At 39.3% G+C, this 21,132-nt stretch overlaps 1 protein-coding gene across 1 annotated transcript; it reads right to left on the reverse strand.

Moving 5' to 3' along the window:
- Nucleotides 1-290: 290 nt before the first annotated feature.
- Nucleotides 291-18,359, reverse strand: OTOA (otoancorin). The gene is made up of 19 exons (XM_009575030.1): nucleotides 18,284-18,359; nucleotides 17,910-17,938; nucleotides 17,788-17,818; nucleotides 17,667-17,694; nucleotides 16,653-16,740; nucleotides 15,049-15,180; nucleotides 13,382-13,617; nucleotides 13,062-13,165; nucleotides 10,147-10,253; nucleotides 9,555-9,694; nucleotides 6,927-7,050; nucleotides 6,332-6,547; nucleotides 5,632-5,799; nucleotides 5,177-5,317; nucleotides 4,521-4,576; nucleotides 4,025-4,142; nucleotides 3,444-3,517; nucleotides 1,822-1,957; nucleotides 291-485 (listed from the first exon to the last, which is right to left on the reverse strand). The coding sequence occupies exons 1-19, from the start codon at nucleotides 18,357-18,359 to the stop codon at nucleotides 291-293; spliced, it is 2,199 nt and encodes a 732-aa protein (XP_009573325.1).
- Between the last annotated feature and the right edge of the window lie 2,773 nt (nucleotides 18,360-21,132).

Genomic DNA, 21,132 nt, shown 5'->3' on the forward strand with positions numbered 1-21,132 from the left:
CTCTTACCATGCCAGAGAGTCTGTTTGCCTGCCCCTCCTCAAACATTACACTGTCTCCCCTTTTCCTCTGGGACTTCAGTCATGCAGGGTGTCCCTGGGGTTGTATTTTGTGCCACAGTTGTTATGTTACACAGAACAGAAATGTCATTCCAGTGGACAGAGACCCCAAGCTTGGCCAGTGATAGAAGTTGCTTTGTGTTGTTTTCATTGCAGTTCTATCTGGGCAAAGCAAACGGTTGGTATTTGCATGGCTTATCCATCAGCGTAAGCAAGGTGGTATATCTAATACCTTACCCATATAACTCGAGGAGTTTGTATGTAATTTCAGTCTTCTGCTCGTGGCTGAGCTGTTGGCAGAGTTTGAATTGATGAAGGGCTGTTGCCATTGCCTTCAGGGACATTCTGCCATGTAGAAAGGCTGGAGGTAAGTGGCAGATTAGATTTCCAAGTAGGTCAACATCATATTCATCAGCAACGGAGCCGTTCTGAAACAAGAAGCATTTACCTTGTTGGCAGAGCTAATCTTGGCTCTTGCCCTGTATCACTCAACTGCATCACAACACATTTAAGCTCTGTGACCCTTTAAGGAACAAAGACACAACAGTTTGCTCTGGCAACTTAATCTACAATTTCTGCCAAGACTGCTTTATACTTTTTGCTTTTACCAGTGCAACTGGTGATATTTAATAAGCACTTCAGAGCTTTCGGTGTATTCTTTATTCCGTATTGAAGTACACATAAAAAATAATTAAAGCTAAATCTCCTGCCACAGTCTCTATATCCAGGTGACCACCCAACACCTGCAGAGGTGGTGCAGTTCTGCCTGGCAGGAGGGGCCTTGCGTGGCCCCTTGTGGCAACGGGGCCACAAGCTCTTGCTGTCAGAAGGCTTTGCTCTGAGGCAACACTAGTGATGATAGGGCTGGTTAGTATGTATAAGGACATGAATATTCACAGCTACATCAAAGAACTAGTTTCCACTAAAAACTGGTGACTGCTAAAGCTCCCAGTCAGCAGAAGTCACAAAATCCTCCTGGTACCACCACCTCTCCCATGGAGCCTCCTGTGCCACGCACAGCTCTACAGGACTAGCAACGCTTGGAGCAAGGGGGAACAGCTCCAGGTGCAAATGGGTCAGCTCCAGGCTGTCCCAGCCAGCTCACGACATTTCATGAGAACACTTCATAGCATACATGGAGTCAAGGAAAATAGTTAAGGAAGCTATAAAAAGGTTTCCTTAGGCAGGGAACAATAACATCGAAATGGTACACAACAAAAATGTAAGAATACAGATGGGTAAGTCGAGAACTTATGTAGGTGGTGACTGACATTACTGTACGAAATGCAGTACAGTAATACGTGCAAACAGAACCCCAGAATGGCTGAGTCTGGAGGTCGCCCAGTCCAACTCCCCTGCTCAAATGAGGTCAGCTACAGCAGGTTGCTTGGGGCCTTGGCACTAAGAGCTTCTCTAAGCTAGGCGATAGCCTAAGATGCTCTCGCTTGTGACAATGAAGAAATTAGCATGCTGTGTTATTTCCTTTTGGGCTCTCAGAGTCCAACAGCTATGGTTTCACCGCACACACACAGAGCAGGAGAGCCTGCGTCTCAGGTTGCTGTCTGTATAGAAGAGACCATGAGTGTGTGCATGCGGACCGGAGAGTACAAGTAAGCAAGATAACTTTGTGATGCACCACATGACAGTAAAGGGAGAGAAAACTAATCAACCACTCTCACTTAGTTTGGAATTGTCAGTGGCTAATTACAGATTACATTTTTTGCCGCTCCTCTTCCACTGCTGACCCCTCCTAGCCATACCTACCAAGCACTCCTCTATTTTTTGCAGGACAGCGTTCTTTTTGTGAAGGTTTGGATTCAAAAGGTCCATCTCACTCTTCCCCAGACTTTCAATGAAAGGGACACACAAAGGGCCTGAGACATACTCCAGGTACTCAATCCTGCAGAAAGAATTCAAATGGTCTCAGAATGTAAACCTGACCTTCATACACCCATAACCACACCCATAAAATTTGTGATGACGGAAAAATGTAGAGAGAAGTCTGGACTTGAAAAATTATAAACCAGCCAGGCCAGAAAAGTTGCAATCAATCCACACCTTGCTTTAACTTACATCTTTTCCTCCAGTTCATCAGCACATCAGCCTCACTTCAAAAAATGGCTAAGGGTTATAAATAGCTGCAAGTGGATGAAAGTGCTCTGAGATGCTTTAACACCATATGAAACAAGACTGTCTACAGTTCAGAAACTTCTCCCCTTTCTCCTTTTTATTAGGAATAATTCTCTGATGAACAAAGATGCGGTGGGTGGGTTAAGGACAACAAGTACTTTTAGAGTAGGCTTCCTTTTTATCAAAGTCCAAGAAGGCCTGCCAAATTAAACAAAATGATGCTCTTCTCCATCCAGAGTGGCAGTCAGCCTTTGCAAATAAAGCCACATCCCAAAGCTGCGCAAGCCCAGCCTTACCAGGGTTTGTAGGCAAGAGCACCAGCAACTTCTGATGGCGCTGAACAAGCAACATGCAATTGTTGGCCAAATAACTTTGTGCTGCAGTTTGTAGAAAGCCTTGTATTGAAGTCTTTCTATTATTATTTTATTGTTTTTAAATAGAGTAATGCCTTTTCAAACAGAATCCTTCTCTTTTCTTACTGTTTTTCAATTAAAAAAATTCCAGGAAAAGAATAGTTCTCATTCCCTTTTATCCCTTTAAGCATGTAGGAAGAAAGAAATAAAGAAAAAGGGGAATTAACAAGTTGTACAATTCAAGAGTTCCTATCAAGGTACAATTATTTTTTTTTTTCTAAGGAAAAAAGCTGTCACTGAATATTACTTGGCTATTTACATAATGCAAAGTTTTGCTAACTTACAAAAAATGTCTTTAAACACACTAAAATGTTTTTAACCATACAGAGCAATATGCTTGGGCAGTACTTTGTCTTACATATCCACTCTCAAAAAAACCCTAAACAAATAAGCAAACCAAGTCTCACAACCTAGGGGGAAAAAAAAAGAAAAAAGAAAAAAAATCCAGCATAAACTACATTTAAAAATTAGTTTTGTAATTATACTCAAGAAAGCCCAACGAATTAACCCCTTTATTTTAGCAGACATTAGCAACAGTATAAGCAGCAACATTACAAGCTTTTTCATGCACCGTGATGCAGTCTGCGCACAGAGCGCTTCAAGGGGGACCGATTTCAAGGAATCCACAATTGTGACAAAAATGGGCTATACTAAGAGACATCAAGTATTACCAACTTGCACTTGGCGCAGATTTTGGCTACAGCCAGTGACCACTTTTTATAAATTGTTTGAATCATCAGTTTTCTTAGGACTGAAAAGGTTATTTAAAAAGTGCTCAGAAGGACTACTCTGAATGTACTGCTACAAATGCAGTAACTTAAGATGTCTTAAGATGTAACTTACGGAAGCACCAGTAAGAGGAAGGGAGGAATAGATGCATTGGAGACTTTCCAAAACTTCCAAGCCAAACAATTAACCTAAAAGCAACAAAAATTTAAGATCTTAAACATTTGGAAATTTTGAGGAATAATGAAAATATGGTTTGTTTATTACAGCTTATAAATTAGCATATAAAAAACTGTGCATGTTATCTTCAGAGAGCATTTTTCTTCAGCTTTTTTAAGTAGTTTACAGTTTTCTTTTTGTAGACAACAGAGATGAAATATCCTGTATTTGTGTGCATGAGAGCATTTGTATGTTTTCAAAACTTATATATATTTCCAAACAGATTACTCATGAATTAGCAAGTTAGAAGGACTGTAGAAATTTCTTTCAATTTGTAAGTGACAAACGAAATTGTCAAAATGAAGTATGATAACAGACGAATTCACACATAAAAGATCTAAATGAAATATGTTAACAGACAAGTTCACACACACAAGATTTTGAAAAAAATGAAAATAGAATTAACCAAAATCTAATTTACCTATAGTTTGACTATTGGCTAGTATGTTTATGTATACAAAGTCTTTTTTTGGTTTTACCTGATAGGGAGAAAGCAGATGAAGATTCTTTTCAAAGAATTTAAAAGTGTTTAAAAAGAAGTCTGTGTCCATACTTTCAATGAGCTGACAAGTTACTCCTTTCACAAGCTGCCCTGTGCTGATAGGAAAAGCAAAGTTCAATTTTTTGAATATTTAAGCAGGATCTACTCCTTACTCTCCACAACCATGTCCTAAGATACAGTTTCTTGACCACCTCTCTTTCCCCTTTCTTGTAATCAAAAGGTTACTGAAAGTAAAAATGTAATCAAATTCAAAAATATTGACTGAGCCTTAAAATACCAAAACCTCTGCAATTCTTTGATCCAGATTTTGGATTTGGAGACCCTTTTTAATGAGGAAGGTGAATTATCCCGTGGTACCAAGGAATGAATAAAGACAGCACAAAATAACCACATAGTGTTTATGTTTACCTCAAAGTCGCTCTCATCACAAAACTAGACTTAAACTCCATTTCAAGAGAGACTATCATCCATACCTTAGCAGGTCAACAGGATAGTTTTTCTTAGACAGTAACTCATACAGATACAAAGCCTGAAATAAAACCCACCATATTTAAAGTTAAGCTTAGGTAATTCAGTTGCAAGAGGCAATAACTACTACAAGGTTTTTTATGCTTAACTCTCCTATGTACTCTAAAGGCATTTCTGTGGTCCAGTTTGGCAACCAAAAGGTTTGGCATCCAGTGCTGAATTTCTTCTTCACAAGACAAGACATCACTGACTGGCACAATGGGATGATGTTAAACATGTTCATGGTACACAACCACAGAATAATTTAGGTTTGAAGGGACCTCTGGAAGGGATCATCTGGTCCAACCTTGCATATCTCTGGACAGAGCCAAAGGGCTGACTGTACATGCAAATGTCTAGTATACAGTACTGGAAAGAGAAAATTTATGTGGCAGAATCTTGAAGACTTTTAAACTCAGCATATTAATGCTTCCCTTTCTGTAACATTGTCTCATAATGCTGCCTAGGCTCTAAGTGACCTCTGGTTGTTTATGTTAAGATATATTTGGGGCAGTTCCTTCCTTTTACCTATGTTCCTTGAACACATATGTATAACAACACTTTTCCTATTCTCCCATCATACTAAATTGCAGTGGAATGGGAACTGCATAATAATTTTTACCTGACTTCTTCTTAGTTCTTTTTCTTTCATCATTGAAGAATTATATCCAGTCTGCTTCCATAAATCAGAAAGAGATACTTCTTTAAAGAAAGCTCCTTGTATATCTTTGACTGATGAAGAAAAATCTCCAGATGCAGCTATCTAAAAAGAGGAACAGATAAATACATGGCATTTCAGAACTGATGCTTAGATTTACAGGATTTGCCCTTCTTTCTATTCTGTATAATATTTCTCTTAAGAGGATAAAGGAAAAACATGTCAGTATTAAAAATGCCACAGGACTAAGCAAAAAACAGCCTTCAAAATATACTTGGTGTTCAGAAAAAACACTGGAAATATTAACCACTGAGCTAAAACACGTATCTCGGTGATAACATTTTAAATCATGCTCTGCATATCTGGTTATTGTGCTCTTGTACAGAAAGAACCTGCTACACACTCGAGTTTATAATCACCTTCCTGAGGATCCCTTGCTGTTGTGCAGGCGATAAGTCAGATAAGTATTGGGATGTTGTGCCTCGAATAATCTGAGAAAGCTCCTTTGGGTTCATGCTGTAGAATGACTGGGTGCTAATACCAGTTACCAACGTGCCCATTTGACTAACATTGTAAAATGACAAAACCTGCAGAGATAACAGCACAAACAAACAAAAAGTTTTCTGGCTTGTGAACAGCAGATATATTTAAAAGCAAAAGTTAATAAACAAATCAAAACTATTATTGTTGAATGCTTAATACATTTCTTGCCTGGGGATGCACTTTCCTCAGATTTCTTTCAATTCAGACTGTTCAGGGAACAAATGCGACAATTTTCTCAGAGGCTCCTTTTTTTAAACTTCAGAAAGGACCCTGATTCCTTCCATTACAGTATATTTGAATATATAGTCTGGGATCTCTGATCATGCAAATTCTGCCTAGGGCAGTGATACAGACAAAATAATATATACAACTGCCAAATGCAAATAGTCATTCTCTCTGTTATTAAAGAATTACTTTGGGAGGTACAGTCTTGGACGTTTTTATTTGATTTAAACAAAATTTTCAGACCACTAAAAAGAACTCTTGTACTAAACTTCTCAAAATCTACAGTTATCATTGAGAAAAAGCCATTTTACTTTTAAAAATAGAAGGTAGGAAAGCTGTTATCAGAGGTACCTTTTCATAAGAGAGGTATTTACTGGATAAAATCATAACTTGGCTTTTTGCCCACCCAGAGACTTGGTTTAATGTTGCAATAGCATTATGCACCGCTTCAGGTGACAAAGATTCCAGCTGACTTGAAGTTAGCCCAACCACGGCATCTGACAGAGATCCAAGGGTATCATTCAGTGTCTGGTTTTGCATGGCAATGTTCAAGAGTTGAGATTTGAGCTAAAGTAAACAAAAAAAGCAGATGGAAATAAAAACCTGCCAAGAACCAATTTTCATTATCACCTAAAACTTTAACTGGAGTTTCTGGAATAGGCATTGGCAACCATTTAGTGACCACACACTTCATAAAAATTCAAAAATAGAACCACAGTTGTCAAAGGAATATGGAACGGGAGGAAACAGAATGAGAAAAGAATGAGCACTGTAAGAAAATCAAAAATAGGCTTTTATTCCTTGCATTATATGATCGAGAACTATTTCCACTTATTTCTTAGATCCCAGTCATTTTTCACTCTTTTCTTTCCAAATTCAAGAATAAAGTCCCTTCTCCTCTGCTTTCAGGTTTAGGTTAGGCAAGAAAAACGAGCATTGTACCCACCTTCTGAACCTCAGCCTGGAAACCTCTCAATTGATTGCATTTAATCATTTGATGAAGTAAAGCCCGGGCCATAGCAGCATCCATCTGTTCCATGTTATCATAAAAGCAAACCAATAAACCTAGCCTATATGGAAGAAAATACATTAGCTAACTTAGAATGACATAGAAGGTGTCATTCTCAGGAAACTGAAATATAGTATGGTATACTCTACTTCTGCTCAAAACTTGAGTAATTTCTGTCTGTCACTACTGCCTTAAACTGCGATCTTAAAACTCCACATGGCCTGAAATTTGGGTATGAGACATATGCACTGTTCTCTGTATTCAGCTGAACTCTACCCAGATAGCTTGTGCTACCAAAAATTTAACTTTCCTGGTTCCATTTGTCCGTGGCTGGATTTTCCCAGCCGACTCCACTCCCCTTGGCAGAATTTGCAGTGTAATCTCTGCTTTGAAAAGGATGGAGGGCTAAATAAGTGTCTAGAAGTGGCTTGCTGAGTTCTTATCTGGATTGATTGGATGATTTGAACTCTAAATCCTGCTTGGATTTCACACGCAACATAACTCATTCATGTGTCAGAGCAGCAGCTAGAGCATTACATAGCCTCTTTACCATTTCAGGTTTAAATAAAGCCTGCTGTATTTCACATCAAACATATGACTGGCCGATGGATGGAGACCTGTCCAATTCAACACTGGCTAGGAGAAAACGTGCTGAGGCTCACTCTTTTAGTTGTGCCAGCACAGCAGTTTGCAAGGCAGTGTTGTGAACCAGATGTGGAGCTCATTTTCCTCCACAGTACCCATGCCGTAATATTAAAGTCAGCATTTCCATTAACCTCTGTAAAGCGCAACCACAACCATAGTTGGTGGAGAGAAGTAGTCATACCCCCAAGGGTAAGCACCTGCTATAGGTGGCCTTCTGACTTAGGCCTTGTGCTAATTTACTGCCATTACCTGCAGCCCTGCAAAGAAGGTCTGAATTGTACATCGCTCTCTCTAGACTTTAAACTTCATAGTGATGGCGATGAATTCGTTTGTAGAAAGCCTGAATCAATCCCCTGTCACTGTAAACAGCTAGCCTTTGCTTTCATAATTTACACGGACAAGAACATACAAAGCTCAGCTACAGTCTCTGTTTTTTAGCAATTCAATGATGCAGGCATAGGCAGAGTCTAAGCAATAATGTCCAGATGTGAACTAAATCAACAGCAGACAATGCTGCAGCACTATCACAAACTCAATAAAGTTCGGCAGCACAGAAAGTCTTAGCTTTTAGTTCCTCTTCCCTCAACAATAACCTGCTTAGCGATATAACAAAATACTTCTTCAGCAGCCCATCTGAATTCATGGGACATCATCAAACTAACATACAAATCAAAGAAACATCTCTAACTGCATTTTCATAACAAATAATTACCTTCTGATGCATTATTGCATAGCCACCAAGAGCTCTTCATCTCCTTTGGGATTAGCAGCAATGAATAATACTACTTCTTAAAAGTAAAAGTGCATTTAAATCATCAGTATGGTTAAAATGAGTAATATAAAATAAGTGTGTTGTAAAAATGGAATATATTAAGGATTATGGAGCATGACATTTCTCTCATCTGTGAGAATGTGGTACCTCTCATGAACGGTAAAATCATTTTTAAAATTTCTGACATTGAAATTTAGAGTGTGGGCATAATTCTTATCTTGCTTACATCTCCAACAATCAGCAATACTTCATGGAAGTCAGTGAGTTACATTGCAATAATGACAGGAGCTCTGAAGCCATAAAGCATATTCTCCATTAGTTTAAAACTCCAAGGTATCCCCCAAGGAGACTACAAATAACTTCAGACAGTGGTGTCTTGGGATAAAATACATCCATTTATACGACAGCGTAAATGTAAATGTGGAGTACAGCACTTTCTCGCAGGTAGCTCATGCTCACTGCATATTTATGAGTAAGAGCAGTTTATTTTGTTTTTTTATTACTGTTAAAGGAAGTTCAGTGCTGATTTGACAGCCCTGAAAATGCAGTTTCCTGCTTACACACACAACAGTCACATGCGTTTAAACGTGGCTCATCTCTACCCTGCAGGATGTAAAGAGGAGAGCAGGACGGGCTTCACACCTCTTCACTGTGCAACCTCTCCGGTGACACCCATGCCAATTAAAAACCACTTGCAGTCCTGGCTGGCATGAGCTAAGATTTCCTCCTTAAATCCTAACTGTAACATGATTTCCACAAAACACTTCCATCTGCTGTGATTCAAACAGCCAAGGCAACTCATGTCCCGCTATCCCAATTTATTTTATTGCTGTACTGTACAATGTGATGGAGCTTTGATTGGGTCCCCCAGATACTGCTGTAGTCCTCCTATTAATACTACAGACAACTCCTCACTGCAGAGCAAGAGACAAAGCATCAGCTAATTAGGCATACCTCCAAAAATTCATAAAGTAGCAATTCTTCAATGTTGCTACCCAGGGTTGGATTTCAGCCTAGATTTTTCTGCTGGAAGGAAAAAGCTATGCCACATCAACAATTTCATCAGCTGCTTATTGTTCTTCTCTTTTCTCCTTACTTATTCGTTCTCTCCATACACAGCCATAAAAGAAAAAGAAAAGCAGTCTTGCCTGTAGATAGTTGAAGTGTTTCTCATATCAAATCCTGATGAGTTTATTCTTTCCAGGAAAGCTTGTGCAAGCTCTGGTGTGATATCATACACTGTGTCCAACTGCTTTGTTGCATTGTCATAGCTAATGAATAGTCTTATCTGAGCAGTACAAACAAAAACATGTGTCAGGATTATGAAACAATTACATCCAATAAAATATGCTTGACACTCTAAATTAAATTGACTCCATTCATGTTATAAAGAAAGGAAGAAGATAGATTTGGATAATACAGTATTTTTGAAGGCAAAGCTGAGTGAGGGATTATCTGACAAACTGTCAAATAATTTGAGGGTCTTCCATCATTGGTCCCTATCTTTCTTTCAGTACAAGTCACAGAATTCTGATACAGATAAATAATTATGTATTAATGATAGGCACTTTCAAATTCCAAAAAGAGAAGAATATTTGGTTGACAATGGCTTCGGATTCACTTTGTAAGTGATTAAAATATATAAACTTCTTTTTCATGTTTAAGTTTGCATGTGTGTTCATATTGTTTGTGGCTGACATCACTTGACAATGATATATTCAACCACATTTTGTTACTTACTTCATTGAGACTAATTTTCAGAATTTCTTCTAATGGGAGATGGACCATGTATCTTCCCAAAATCCGTAAGTTTTCTGCACTGACCCAAGAAGTTGATTCATTGAACTCTGTTTTGTACAAATAAATACTACAATGTTAAGAAAGTAATTATTTTTCAAATATATTGTACCCAGTATATTGTTATTGTTAAATAATAATAATAAAAAAAAAAATCTGCAAATCAGAAAAATCCTTACCAGAGAGAGTCAGGTTCCCGCCACTAGCTAGATTTTAGCACCACATTTTTATGAGCCCATACATTTTTTAATGAAAATGAAATAGTGATTCAAATGTCTCAAATTTTCTCATATGAAAATGATTAATGTTTTATGTCGTTGAAACAGAAAATGGATAAAGTATGGGACAGGTAAAATTAAACCAATAGTACTAAATATGGAGCAACACTTCTTAAATTAAGTTTTCCTAATCAAATATATTATTTAAGAACACCAGGAAGGCATGATACTTTGTAACACTTTATACATCTTATATATTATTATTGGTAATACCACTCATTTCAGCAATATGCAATAGCAATAATGGAGAAAATGAAAAATTATTCATATACCTATATGGAAATAGGTTGGCAAAAAAACCAAAATACTGCATAACAGTTTAAAAATGTCATTCATTTAGTAACATTCTCCCAATGATTGAAAATGAAATCAAGATCCAAATATCCCCGAAAAAAAATATTTATGGACCAGGTGAGTACTTTGAGCCACACAGACAGTGTTTTCTCCAAAGTGTCATAATTTGCATGGCTCAAGGTGTCATATCTCTGAATATATTCCTCAGCAGTGCTGATACTCACAACTCTGTTAAAACAAAATCATCAGTGCCTTTTGCAGAGTTTTCAGTATCTGAAAAAACCTACCTATAAATATCAGAAGCTGAAGAACCCCATTTAAGTAAATGATTTTTTTGAAAACACAGATCTAAGCTCCTTAGCTGAGACATGATGATGCTCCCAGCAGACCTGTCTGTCAAGGCTCCATTTTTTGAAGTGATATTACCTCCCATTACCAGGAATATTAAGAGAGTTGAAAGATATGATAGAAGAGTTAAACAAAAACTATCACAATTTAAGAATGTTGACTGTGGCCATTAGCAGAACAGACTTGCAGTTACCAACCATGGTAGCTGTGATCCCCAAAAGCTGTTTTGTTATTTTAAAATAAGGTGCAAAATTCAAGTTACAGCCTCCTTTTTTTGTAAGGGCTACCAGCATGCTTCATCTCTGAATACCTCAGTGTTTTAATAGGAAACACGCGAGAATTGGCTGAGTGGCAAAGAAATTTCTTGAAAGGTTTGACTCTTAAGACACAGAAGCCACATGTCATCTCCTGCTCACCCAGTGATCCAGCTGCAGGGGCTGCCTGGCACCGCGGGGAGAAGCGGTATGATGGAAAAGCCCTCTGCATTTCTGCAGGCACAACGAGACATGGCGATGAGCTCTCCATCACCGAAACCAGCAGAAGTGCTTGGGAGGTGGCCCCGTAAGCACCACAAATATGAGGCTTCTTTCAAGTTTCTTTTCTGCTGAGCTTCAGCACAGAAGATGCTGCTTCTGCACGAGGGCTGATCCCTTTCCCAGGTAGTCCCAGTGCTACCCACATATAAAGTTAAAGTGAATAAATCAGATATTGCAAGACTCTTCTGTTGTCCCGCAGTCCGTGCTGTGACCCGTGGTGTGCATATATACTTGAGTGAGCTTTAGACTTGCCAACCTGGATGTTGGTAGCTGTCCAGCTGTGCCTGCTCAGGGCTGATGGGTTCTGCAGAACTAGCTGGTAATCAGTCCATACCTGATGCCTTCAGGAGTGGATTCACCATATCTGCACTGCTTTGCATTTGAAGCAGCAACCAGGACGTAAGAGAGGCATGGTAATTCTCAGTCCCTCCTGAGCTGGGTGATCTTTTACAAACTGAGGGTTCACTAACGTTTCAGACACAACCCAAGATGTCTGATGCTGTGGGATTTTCCCAGGACTGCTGAGTATCATCAGGCAAGTTCTGCACCTGTGCTTCCCCAGTAATGCACTGGCAGTAATACCACCTCATGGCAGCTCATGAACTTCCTCTCTATGACTTAATGGGTTACTCTGGTATTTTGAAATGGTAGGAGTCCCAGAAGCCAAATTTAGCTCCACTGAAGCAAGGGGGCATTTTGCCTTTGATTTCCAGGGCAAGAGGAAAAACATACAAATCTAGAAGTCTAAAATGCTCCCATGACAGCGCTGCTGGGATGTTCAGTGAAACCCAAGCACCGGCCCTGATGTGTCAGTGCCGCTGCTGCTTTACAGCCCCCTCGTGGAGCCTATCCTGCCCTGTCCCAGCTGTGGCACATCTGTTTAAGACACATTAACAAGGCAAACAGATGTGGTAAAATACATAAAATCAGAATTAATTAAATTTGGTTTTATCTTGTCCCTTTTCTGAACGAGTGAGTGCCATGTGCATTAGAACTTTCACAACATCCTGCATTTCTTTTGTATTTTTAAACAGCGCATTGGCTAATTCTGAGACAGATCTATTTTTCTAGTCTGAATAGGAGGTCAGAAATGAACAACACACCTGTGCAGAGTACCTGACAATTGTATCCTATTTAAGTCTTAGAAAAAGGACTTGAGTACAGAGACTTTGTGTATACCTCTGTACAGAAGAGATGAAGAGCAAGCGTCTTTGGAGTACTATTTGCTGTGAACAACAAACATATTATGTTTACTGTATTCTGGAGCAAAGGTATTCAAGACAGCTACTCTTAAACAGACCTGTGTTAAATTTGGGAAACAATTCAATACAATGGATAGGCCTTTTGTTAACTGTTTTTCTCTTATGACAAGCAACTAGAAAATACTTTGTACATAACATACCACTCATGCTGTAGGACTTTTGCAGAATCTGCTTCATCCAGCCATACAGAGCTCTCTGTGTATTTGCTGACGTTTTGTCATAGAGGTCCTTGAATACTGTTGATCTAAGTGATACGAGGGCATGTTAGTTCACTAATGAGGTAACTATTTATTTTTTTTAAATGATACACATGAACAAATGTTTTTAGAAACAGCAACACATAAGCAGAAAGCTATATCTAGAAAATAGACTGAGACCATATCGTAACCTCTTTTTAAAAATATATATAGTCAGCAAATACTACATAGTATTAACTGTGTCTGGAAAATAAATGGCTTACAAGTTTCTGAAAGCATCCTCCTGCAGAACGTTTGGGAGGCTCCCAATGACATCAGGTTGGAGATAGTTCACTGCTGACACATGCAAAACCTGGCTTAGGATATCCACACAGTCCAAAGCACTCAGAGCCAGAAAGCATTTATCCAGTGTTATAAGGAACAACGTCCTGTTTACTCCTGGGCTTTGAAAAATTCTCTCTCTAGTCTTGTCCCAATCAAGAATAATATTTCCCATTTTCTGCAAGCAACAAAGGGTTAAAAGAACGTCTCTTTGTTTAATTCAATATATTCATTTTGAGGCCTGACAGAAAGCACTCTACAAAAAACATGGTGTTGTTCTCATGAAAAATAGCTGCAAAATACTGCCTGGTTGCATTACTTCGGATAATTCCTTTCTGGCATTGGCCCGAGTCCAGCTCAAATCTTTTGACAAAACCAAATGAAAAACAGAAAAATAATCCAAATGGCTGAAATTACAGTGTGTGCTCTCATGAAAGAATTAGTTGCTTGGAAAATGAAAGGATATTGGAATTGAATGGATATTATTTCATACATAATTTAATATGTAGACATCTTTAGAATAGACCTTTTCCCATGCAGTACCTTGCAGCTGTTACTACAAACATCCCCTCCAGAAGATGGGGCAACATCAAAGAACCAAGCCCAGGGAATAAAGTCACCCTGGTGGGGGATGGATTATCAGGTTGCTCCGTCTCACAAGTCGACATGTCTAGGACAGCATGTTCAGAGTTGGTAGTCCCGGGCCTGCTGATTTGTTCATGCAATATTATCAGTCCTGGAAGAACTGGGTATGCTGTTCGAGAAGATGAAATTTAGAGTTTATTGAAAGGGCTTATGCTCTACTGCCCTGACTCCCAGCGCGTGCTGCACACCTATCCTGTGTGCATTGGCAGCAGGAGCTGCACCACCATTGTTTGAATAGTGGATTATATAGTGTTTGTTCTGGGCAGTTACCTCATGCCTGTGGAAACGCTCTCCCCTTCTCCCAGATTAATCTCCACCCCCTCAGCGATACCCACGCCAGAGGCCCTTTGTCCCTGCAGGGAAGGTGCCAAGCGCTCTCATACATCAGGCTGTGATCCCACCCCCACAGTGGAGATCCCCTCTGCAGGGGGGATCCTCTCTGGGGGGCACTCACTGACTTTGAGTGAGACTTCTAGGGTGGGTCACACAGGACACACACCACAGAGGCAAGCAAATGATGTTATGTTGCCTCCCCTCCAAATTGCCTAACAATTTGCTTGCACGCTCCCATAACTTATTAACAAGATAACTAATTTCACCTTTTTTAGTCATCTTGGCTCTCTTTCTAGCCCCTGAAGAGAAGCAGATACTCCCTGAGAACAACTGGTCCTACCTACCTTAGATACTTGCGTAGGAAGGTAAATCACTCTCTGGAGATCCATTTCCCTCCAGTGATTACAGAGAAAATCCAGACGACTGACTTGGACTTGGCACAAGTCAGACTTTTAGACAAACGAGAATTAAATGAAATAAGCCCAGCATAAGGAGGGGGGGCTCCTGGAATTTAATACAAGCCAGCTAATAACTGCATGGCCTACATTGCGAGACCCCCAGTCTGGCTCTTTCCCATTTATCTGAACCATTGACAGCAGCTTTTATTTTTCGCAAGCGCAAAGTGACTTACGAGATGGTCCTTTCTGCTGTTGAAGAGATACTTCATTGCAGTTTGGAACTGCTGCTGATCAAGCTGTTGAAATTCGGGTAGTAGTTGCCTAGGCTGGTATAAAAGGTTCTTCAGGTAACTTTTTATGGACATCTGAAGTATAGAAAAATATGGGTAATATAAATAAAACTTGTACTAATGTACTAGGGGCATCTTTTACTCCCTGAAAATCTCTGCTTAAGGAGAGAAAAGTGCTTAGCTCCTGTATTGTCTATGTTGTCAGCAACTAGAATAACTATACTCAACACAAACTGTAAACAAAAATAATCTAAATGCAATGCTGAAAGACAATAATTTTTAAACCCTATTCTTGGCTTCATGAGCGAGTCCTCTCCAATGAGCCATCTACAAAAATGCCTCAGTTTCTCACTTCATAAAACAAGAGTAATAATGCTTTTCTGCTTCATGCAGCAGAGCTGTGAAAATGAACCTTTTAAAGAGCTCAGAAAAATCAGGTACTGTGTGCATATTATTATTACCTAAAAAAAGGAAGGAAATGTGCAATTAGATGGGAGGAAAAGTCTGTACCAGGTTGTAAGGCAAAAATATTCTCTCCCACATCAAACCGCATTACCAGTTAACAATCTCATGCCTGTTTTGAAAATCTAAGGGGAATTATAACACTGGAACAGAAAGCGTTGTAAGGCTCATTAGCACCAGACTGGAGTAAAATCCCTTCTAATTCCTGACAGAATTATTTCAGAATTGGTTTGGAATTTGAATTGAAACTGTTCTTTGTTGTCTTTGCTTAGCTTGCATTGCCACCAACAAATATTAACATAGTTAGGTCCTTGTTGTCTAGGGGGTCCAGGCCTGATTACAGCCTTAAACTGTTACTAAACCCAATCAAATGGGAAGAGGCAGTCTCATGTAGGTTTGGATGAGCTGTGATAGTGAAACGGAGCTTGGGAAAAGATTCAAGTGCTCTGGAGCTGCACGGCCGTGAGCTTTTGGGAATGCCTGAGGCTCCGAGATCGCGCATTTGACACTTTCCTTTTTCACAGTGTGTGTCTGTGTGTAGGGAGGAGGGAGGGAGTCAGGGCTACAGCTCCACTTAAACCAGCTCATAACTAATCATAATAACCAGGGATAAAGAAAAATGACTTTTTCCTATATCACTTCCACATTGACAATTTACAAAAACAGAGTTCAGAGAAGCCTTAAAGGTGGATGCGTTTCGTAGGATGCTCTGGAACCTCTCATTCCATCAGAAGCAGTGCAAACTACAGCCACAGTCAAAATCTGGGAGAAACCTGCTATTTTGTGGAGAAACAGCATGTGTATACACACAATTCAGAAACAATCGCCGACCCTGAAAACTCCTAATTTCTGCTTTCCATCAGAGGAAAAGCAAAAAGATCTTCTTTCTTATTATTTCTTGCATACCCTGCAATCTTAGGGGAAAAAACCAACCAAAAAAACTATTCCTATTTCCTACTTACCTGCTCCACTGTAGATCTGTTAGTTATCTCTACTATTGACAACCTAGTTTTGGCTACAGAGATAGGTTGCTTTTTCAATTAATTTTTAAATAAAAGTTTTCATGCATTTTAAATGGCACAAACCTGTAGGCTGCTAAGAGTAAACGTAACTTCCTGGGCATGAAAATACGCCATGACTTTTATAAGCATATCTGCTGTCCAGACATTAGAACTGTAACAGAAAACAGGACCAAAAATGCCAGTAAAATAATATAACATGTAAAACAGATTACAAGACAAAACAAGAATAAGAAAAGCAAACACTGTTACTAACACCATAATGACACGAGTATTCAGCTTTCTGGCCTAACAAGACTAATAGCCGACCTATTCAATGCAATGAAAACACATGGTTTAATGAGGAACGGAATGAATTAGTTATGTTTTTTTTAATCTAGTAATTCCACAACCACCCACAATAAACTCAATTTTCCGACATGTTGCCATTAGTACCATCTCCAGGCATAAGACAAGCTATGCTGTGGCTAGTCCGGAGCTATAGGTGTGCTTCCTGGCACCCCATCATGCCTATTCTGATCCGCTTGTAGAAAGAAAGTACATTGACTAACGTCTGCTGCCTGTCCCTCAGCAGAGTCATTAATTTCAGTGTCTTCTTTATGCAGCCATTGATTTTCTCAAAATATGTAGGAGTCGAATTGCCTTTGAGGCTTATATTGCTCTTTCAAATTTAGACAACATTAGCAAATAATTCAAAAGTCGCCAGGAGCTGGAGGAAGTGGGATGGATGGGGAATGGAGCAGAACTGAAGGAGGAAGATGGACAGAAAGATGGAACTGCACCTAATTTCCTTAAGAAGCTATTCTGAAACATATGAACAAAGTTAATTATCAAAACTTTTGAAAACTGTAGCAGGTATTTATTCTCAGCCTCATTCTAAGTGTGTTTTTCGCTTTATCATGAAAAACAGCTTTTTCCTTGTTAAGAGGAAATACTCCTCACAGAAGATCTGAATCAAAGTAATCATATGTGCCAATTTCATCCTATCCATAATGTTCCAGTTTCTGTGGAAATTAAACAGATCATATCTGAAGTGCAAGATAATACCGAAAAAACAAGATGGTAAGAGTAATACATTACCTCTGAAAATGAAGTATATCAAGGAGGGCTACATATGAAAAATGGAACATAAGAAGTTATAGTGAGATACTGAGTTTTAACTCCTTTTAGAAGCATAAGTAGGAACAATTTTGTACATTACCATTCAGATATTTCCCAGTTATTACTTCCTCCTAAGGAAAAAATGATAACTATATGTAATAAATTATTATTTTTAGATTATAATGTAAAATGTTAGTAGAGTGATCAAATAAAAATACTAACCACAGCTTTGTGTAATAATGGAGGCAAATCTGTAAAAGATTATCCTGTTACTAAAAGTTGATTTAATGTTTTACCATTCAACTGTCTTATACAAAAATACACGTTTTGTATGCAGTAATCGAAACTATATATACACATATAATTTATTTATAAGCATTTAATGCAGTTTTGATTAAATGTATTTACAGAAAAACAGTGAAAATAAAAGGCTATTAAATTATAAGCAATCTTGGTTAAATTCTTTGCTGGCATAGCTCCACGAAGTCAAGAGAGAATATGGTCCTAGTTACTAAAGAGTACTGCATCTATTTTACTACACATAGCCTTTTCCATCCACACAAAATATATCCCTCATACAGGAGTTCTGGTCTTACCTTCAGTCTGACTGTGTGTAATCTCAGCATGATTAATTGATATCAATAAGAAACATATCTTCAAAAGTCTGGACATTTCTTCTAGTGTTTATTAGAACGAGAAGATATTTTGATTGAAAAGGAAAATAAAAAGAACTGAGTCAAAAGGCAGTATTCACCCAAAACTTTCATAGCTATAAATCAGAGACAGCCTAAGCTATGGAGTACAGATACAGATCAGAATGATCTGAAAGTGCTTGCTGCCAAGGTTTAGATCTTTTTAGATCTTTTAGATCTTTTTCTAAGATATAGATATCTCTAGATAAATATATCTAGAGATATCTCTAGATAAATATATCTAGAGATATATTTTATGCAAATACAAGTCCACCAAGAGTGTACATGCAGCTAGATTTATTCTCCTTTTAGCAAGTAGCTCTTTTAATTTTCTTCCTAGTAGCACCATTTACTTACTAAGCCCCATTCCACCTAAATACGACTTAAATGCAGTTTAGTTCAAAAAAAAGCAACCAAACGAACGCCTTTTAAACTCAGATAAAATAGAAAAGAAATAGAGGAAGTGAAAACAGGAATAGTAAAGAAACTCCAAACAAACCCTAAGCCTTTTCTAGCTTGTTAAGTTGCCTGCACTGTTACTGCAGACCAGGTGTGGGACCCTCCATTTGCAGATCTCTGAACTGAAACGGTGGGAGGGCCTGGCCCTCTCCCTTGCCCCGCATCACTGCAGGGTGCTCCAGGCAGGGAGGCTGCAGGAGTGCTCCCCTCCCCTGCTGCCGTCACTCTGCAAAAAAGGGGGAAAATGTCTTTGTGCCCTTCTGAAACAGAAGGAAAGCGACACATTTGGGAAATGGGGTTCAAGACCATGCCACTTCATTTAGATGGATCAAAGCACTAGTCTTCGTACTCATGAGAAGTACACCATCAATTTTTCATCAGGACACAGTTTCTATAGAAATACTTTTTACTAGCTTTTGCTATCCCTGCTGCCCTGTGCTATGCAGCATAAAGATCACTGAAAGATAAATTAGCTGGAAGGGCAGTAACAGGATACCCGGAGCTTTTCACCAGAGTGTCACTGATTCTCGTCAGAAAAGACTGACAGTCTCACAGTTGTCCTATATGAAATGAATTTGTTGCTTTCGGTCTAGTTCCTGAAGGACAAGGATACACATCACAATAATGCCCAGCCTGAGAAGCAGCAGGGACGGAAAGGGAGCAGAGTCCCAGCAGCTCTCACTCACACAGGTGTTTCTGCAGCCACGTCCCCTGCACAGCACCGTGACCATTAGCTGCTTTAATCCACATTGCACCAAGTTTACTGCAGAGAGGATTTTCTACCTCTGCACCCTCAGCCTGGCCCTCCGCCCTGCCGTGAGAGTCACCATCCCCACAGGGAAAACAATTAATTAATCTGAGATATTAGATTATGCTCTGCTCTACCCACTGCAGCTTCCTACATTGGGATTAGTCCATGATTTTAACAAATGACATGGAGGGTCCCGTTGACCAACTTTGCTCTGACCCTGACTTTGTTAGGTTTTCTCTCCCTTTCCTTCATTTCAAAGGTTTATCTGCAGCTACACTTAATTTCTGCGTTTCTTTTTGTTGCTAAATTTGGATCCATTCTCTCTTTTTTTTTTTTTTTAAAATTCTCTGCCATGGCTTGAGTTACAGATCTGAACATTTGATAAATAAGAACGCCTTTTTCAGATTGTTTAATCTCACGTATCAGCAATGTACTCTTTTATGAAAACGTCTTTCAACAGCCTCTAGCAATACTTCAGTCTATTGCAAATACTTAACTCCAGTCTTCTAACAGGAGTGACTCACACTGATGGATGATGAAAAATTTAAACATTAGACTTTAAGAAGCTATCGCTTCTGTCCTGTTCTTGCACACACTGAAACCCTTTTCAGCTATTCTTTTGGGAGCGCCACAGTACCTGTCTCTCATTGAGACGTATCTGGTTTCCCAGACAATGAACTTTCTTGTGTTTGTTTCTGCCTCTGCCCTATTAATTTTGCAGTAAGGTTTGATTATTCTGCATAGTTTAAATCATGCTACCAGTGTCAATCCTGATTTGTTTATTCCAACTCATTCACTTTGATCGGGGAGTGTATTTTAATTAAAGCATGCTAAATTAATATATAAGGAGATTAAATGCTAAGGAAAGTGCTGTTTTATCCTGACTAACTCCAATGGACAATTAGCAGGTGCAGAAAAAGTCTGCTGTGAAATAGCCCTGCTTGATAAGACAATAGTTCCTTTTGTCAGTAAAACTAGTCCGTTTGCAGAAGTTCACCGCAGCTTTTAGACAATCCCAAATTACTCTGGGGGGATCTCTGCAGACCCCATCCAGCACTTCCCCAGAGATCGTTCCTTGCACCACAGCAGCGTATGCTGCGATCAGATCTCAGAGACGTCACCCTTGCAGCACTCTCCGGTTATAAGGAGCTCCTAGATTGCCTTCTCCCCTTGCTCCCCAAACAGCTGCTCTTCCTTCTAAAGAAATCCTAGACATTTTATCACTCACTCCAATGCTGCTGCTGCCTTATCTGAAGCTTGATAACCAGAAAGCTAACCTCATAATCAGAAGTCATGCTGATAAGGCCATGCACCGCCAGTGCCTGTCCTCCCCCTTGCAGCCAGGCTCTCAGCACCTCTGCAAAAAAGCCCTATATGCAGTGAAGGAACCCTCAAGGAGTTCAGGCTGGCAAGGGACGGGGGAAAGTAAGGGGAGGGCAGAAGAGAAGAAAGAGATGTGGGATTCTTGGGGCATCTATGGGGAGAGCCAGGACCCCACGGCACTTTACCTGTCTCTGCCGTGTGCGCCTCCTTCCCCGCACTC

This window comes from Fulmarus glacialis, unplaced genomic scaffold (assembly GCF_000690835.1).
Source record: "Fulmarus glacialis isolate BGI_N327 unplaced genomic scaffold, ASM69083v1 scaffold47283, whole genome shotgun sequence".
NCBI lineage: Eukaryota > Metazoa > Chordata > Aves > Procellariiformes > Procellariidae > Fulmarus > Fulmarus glacialis.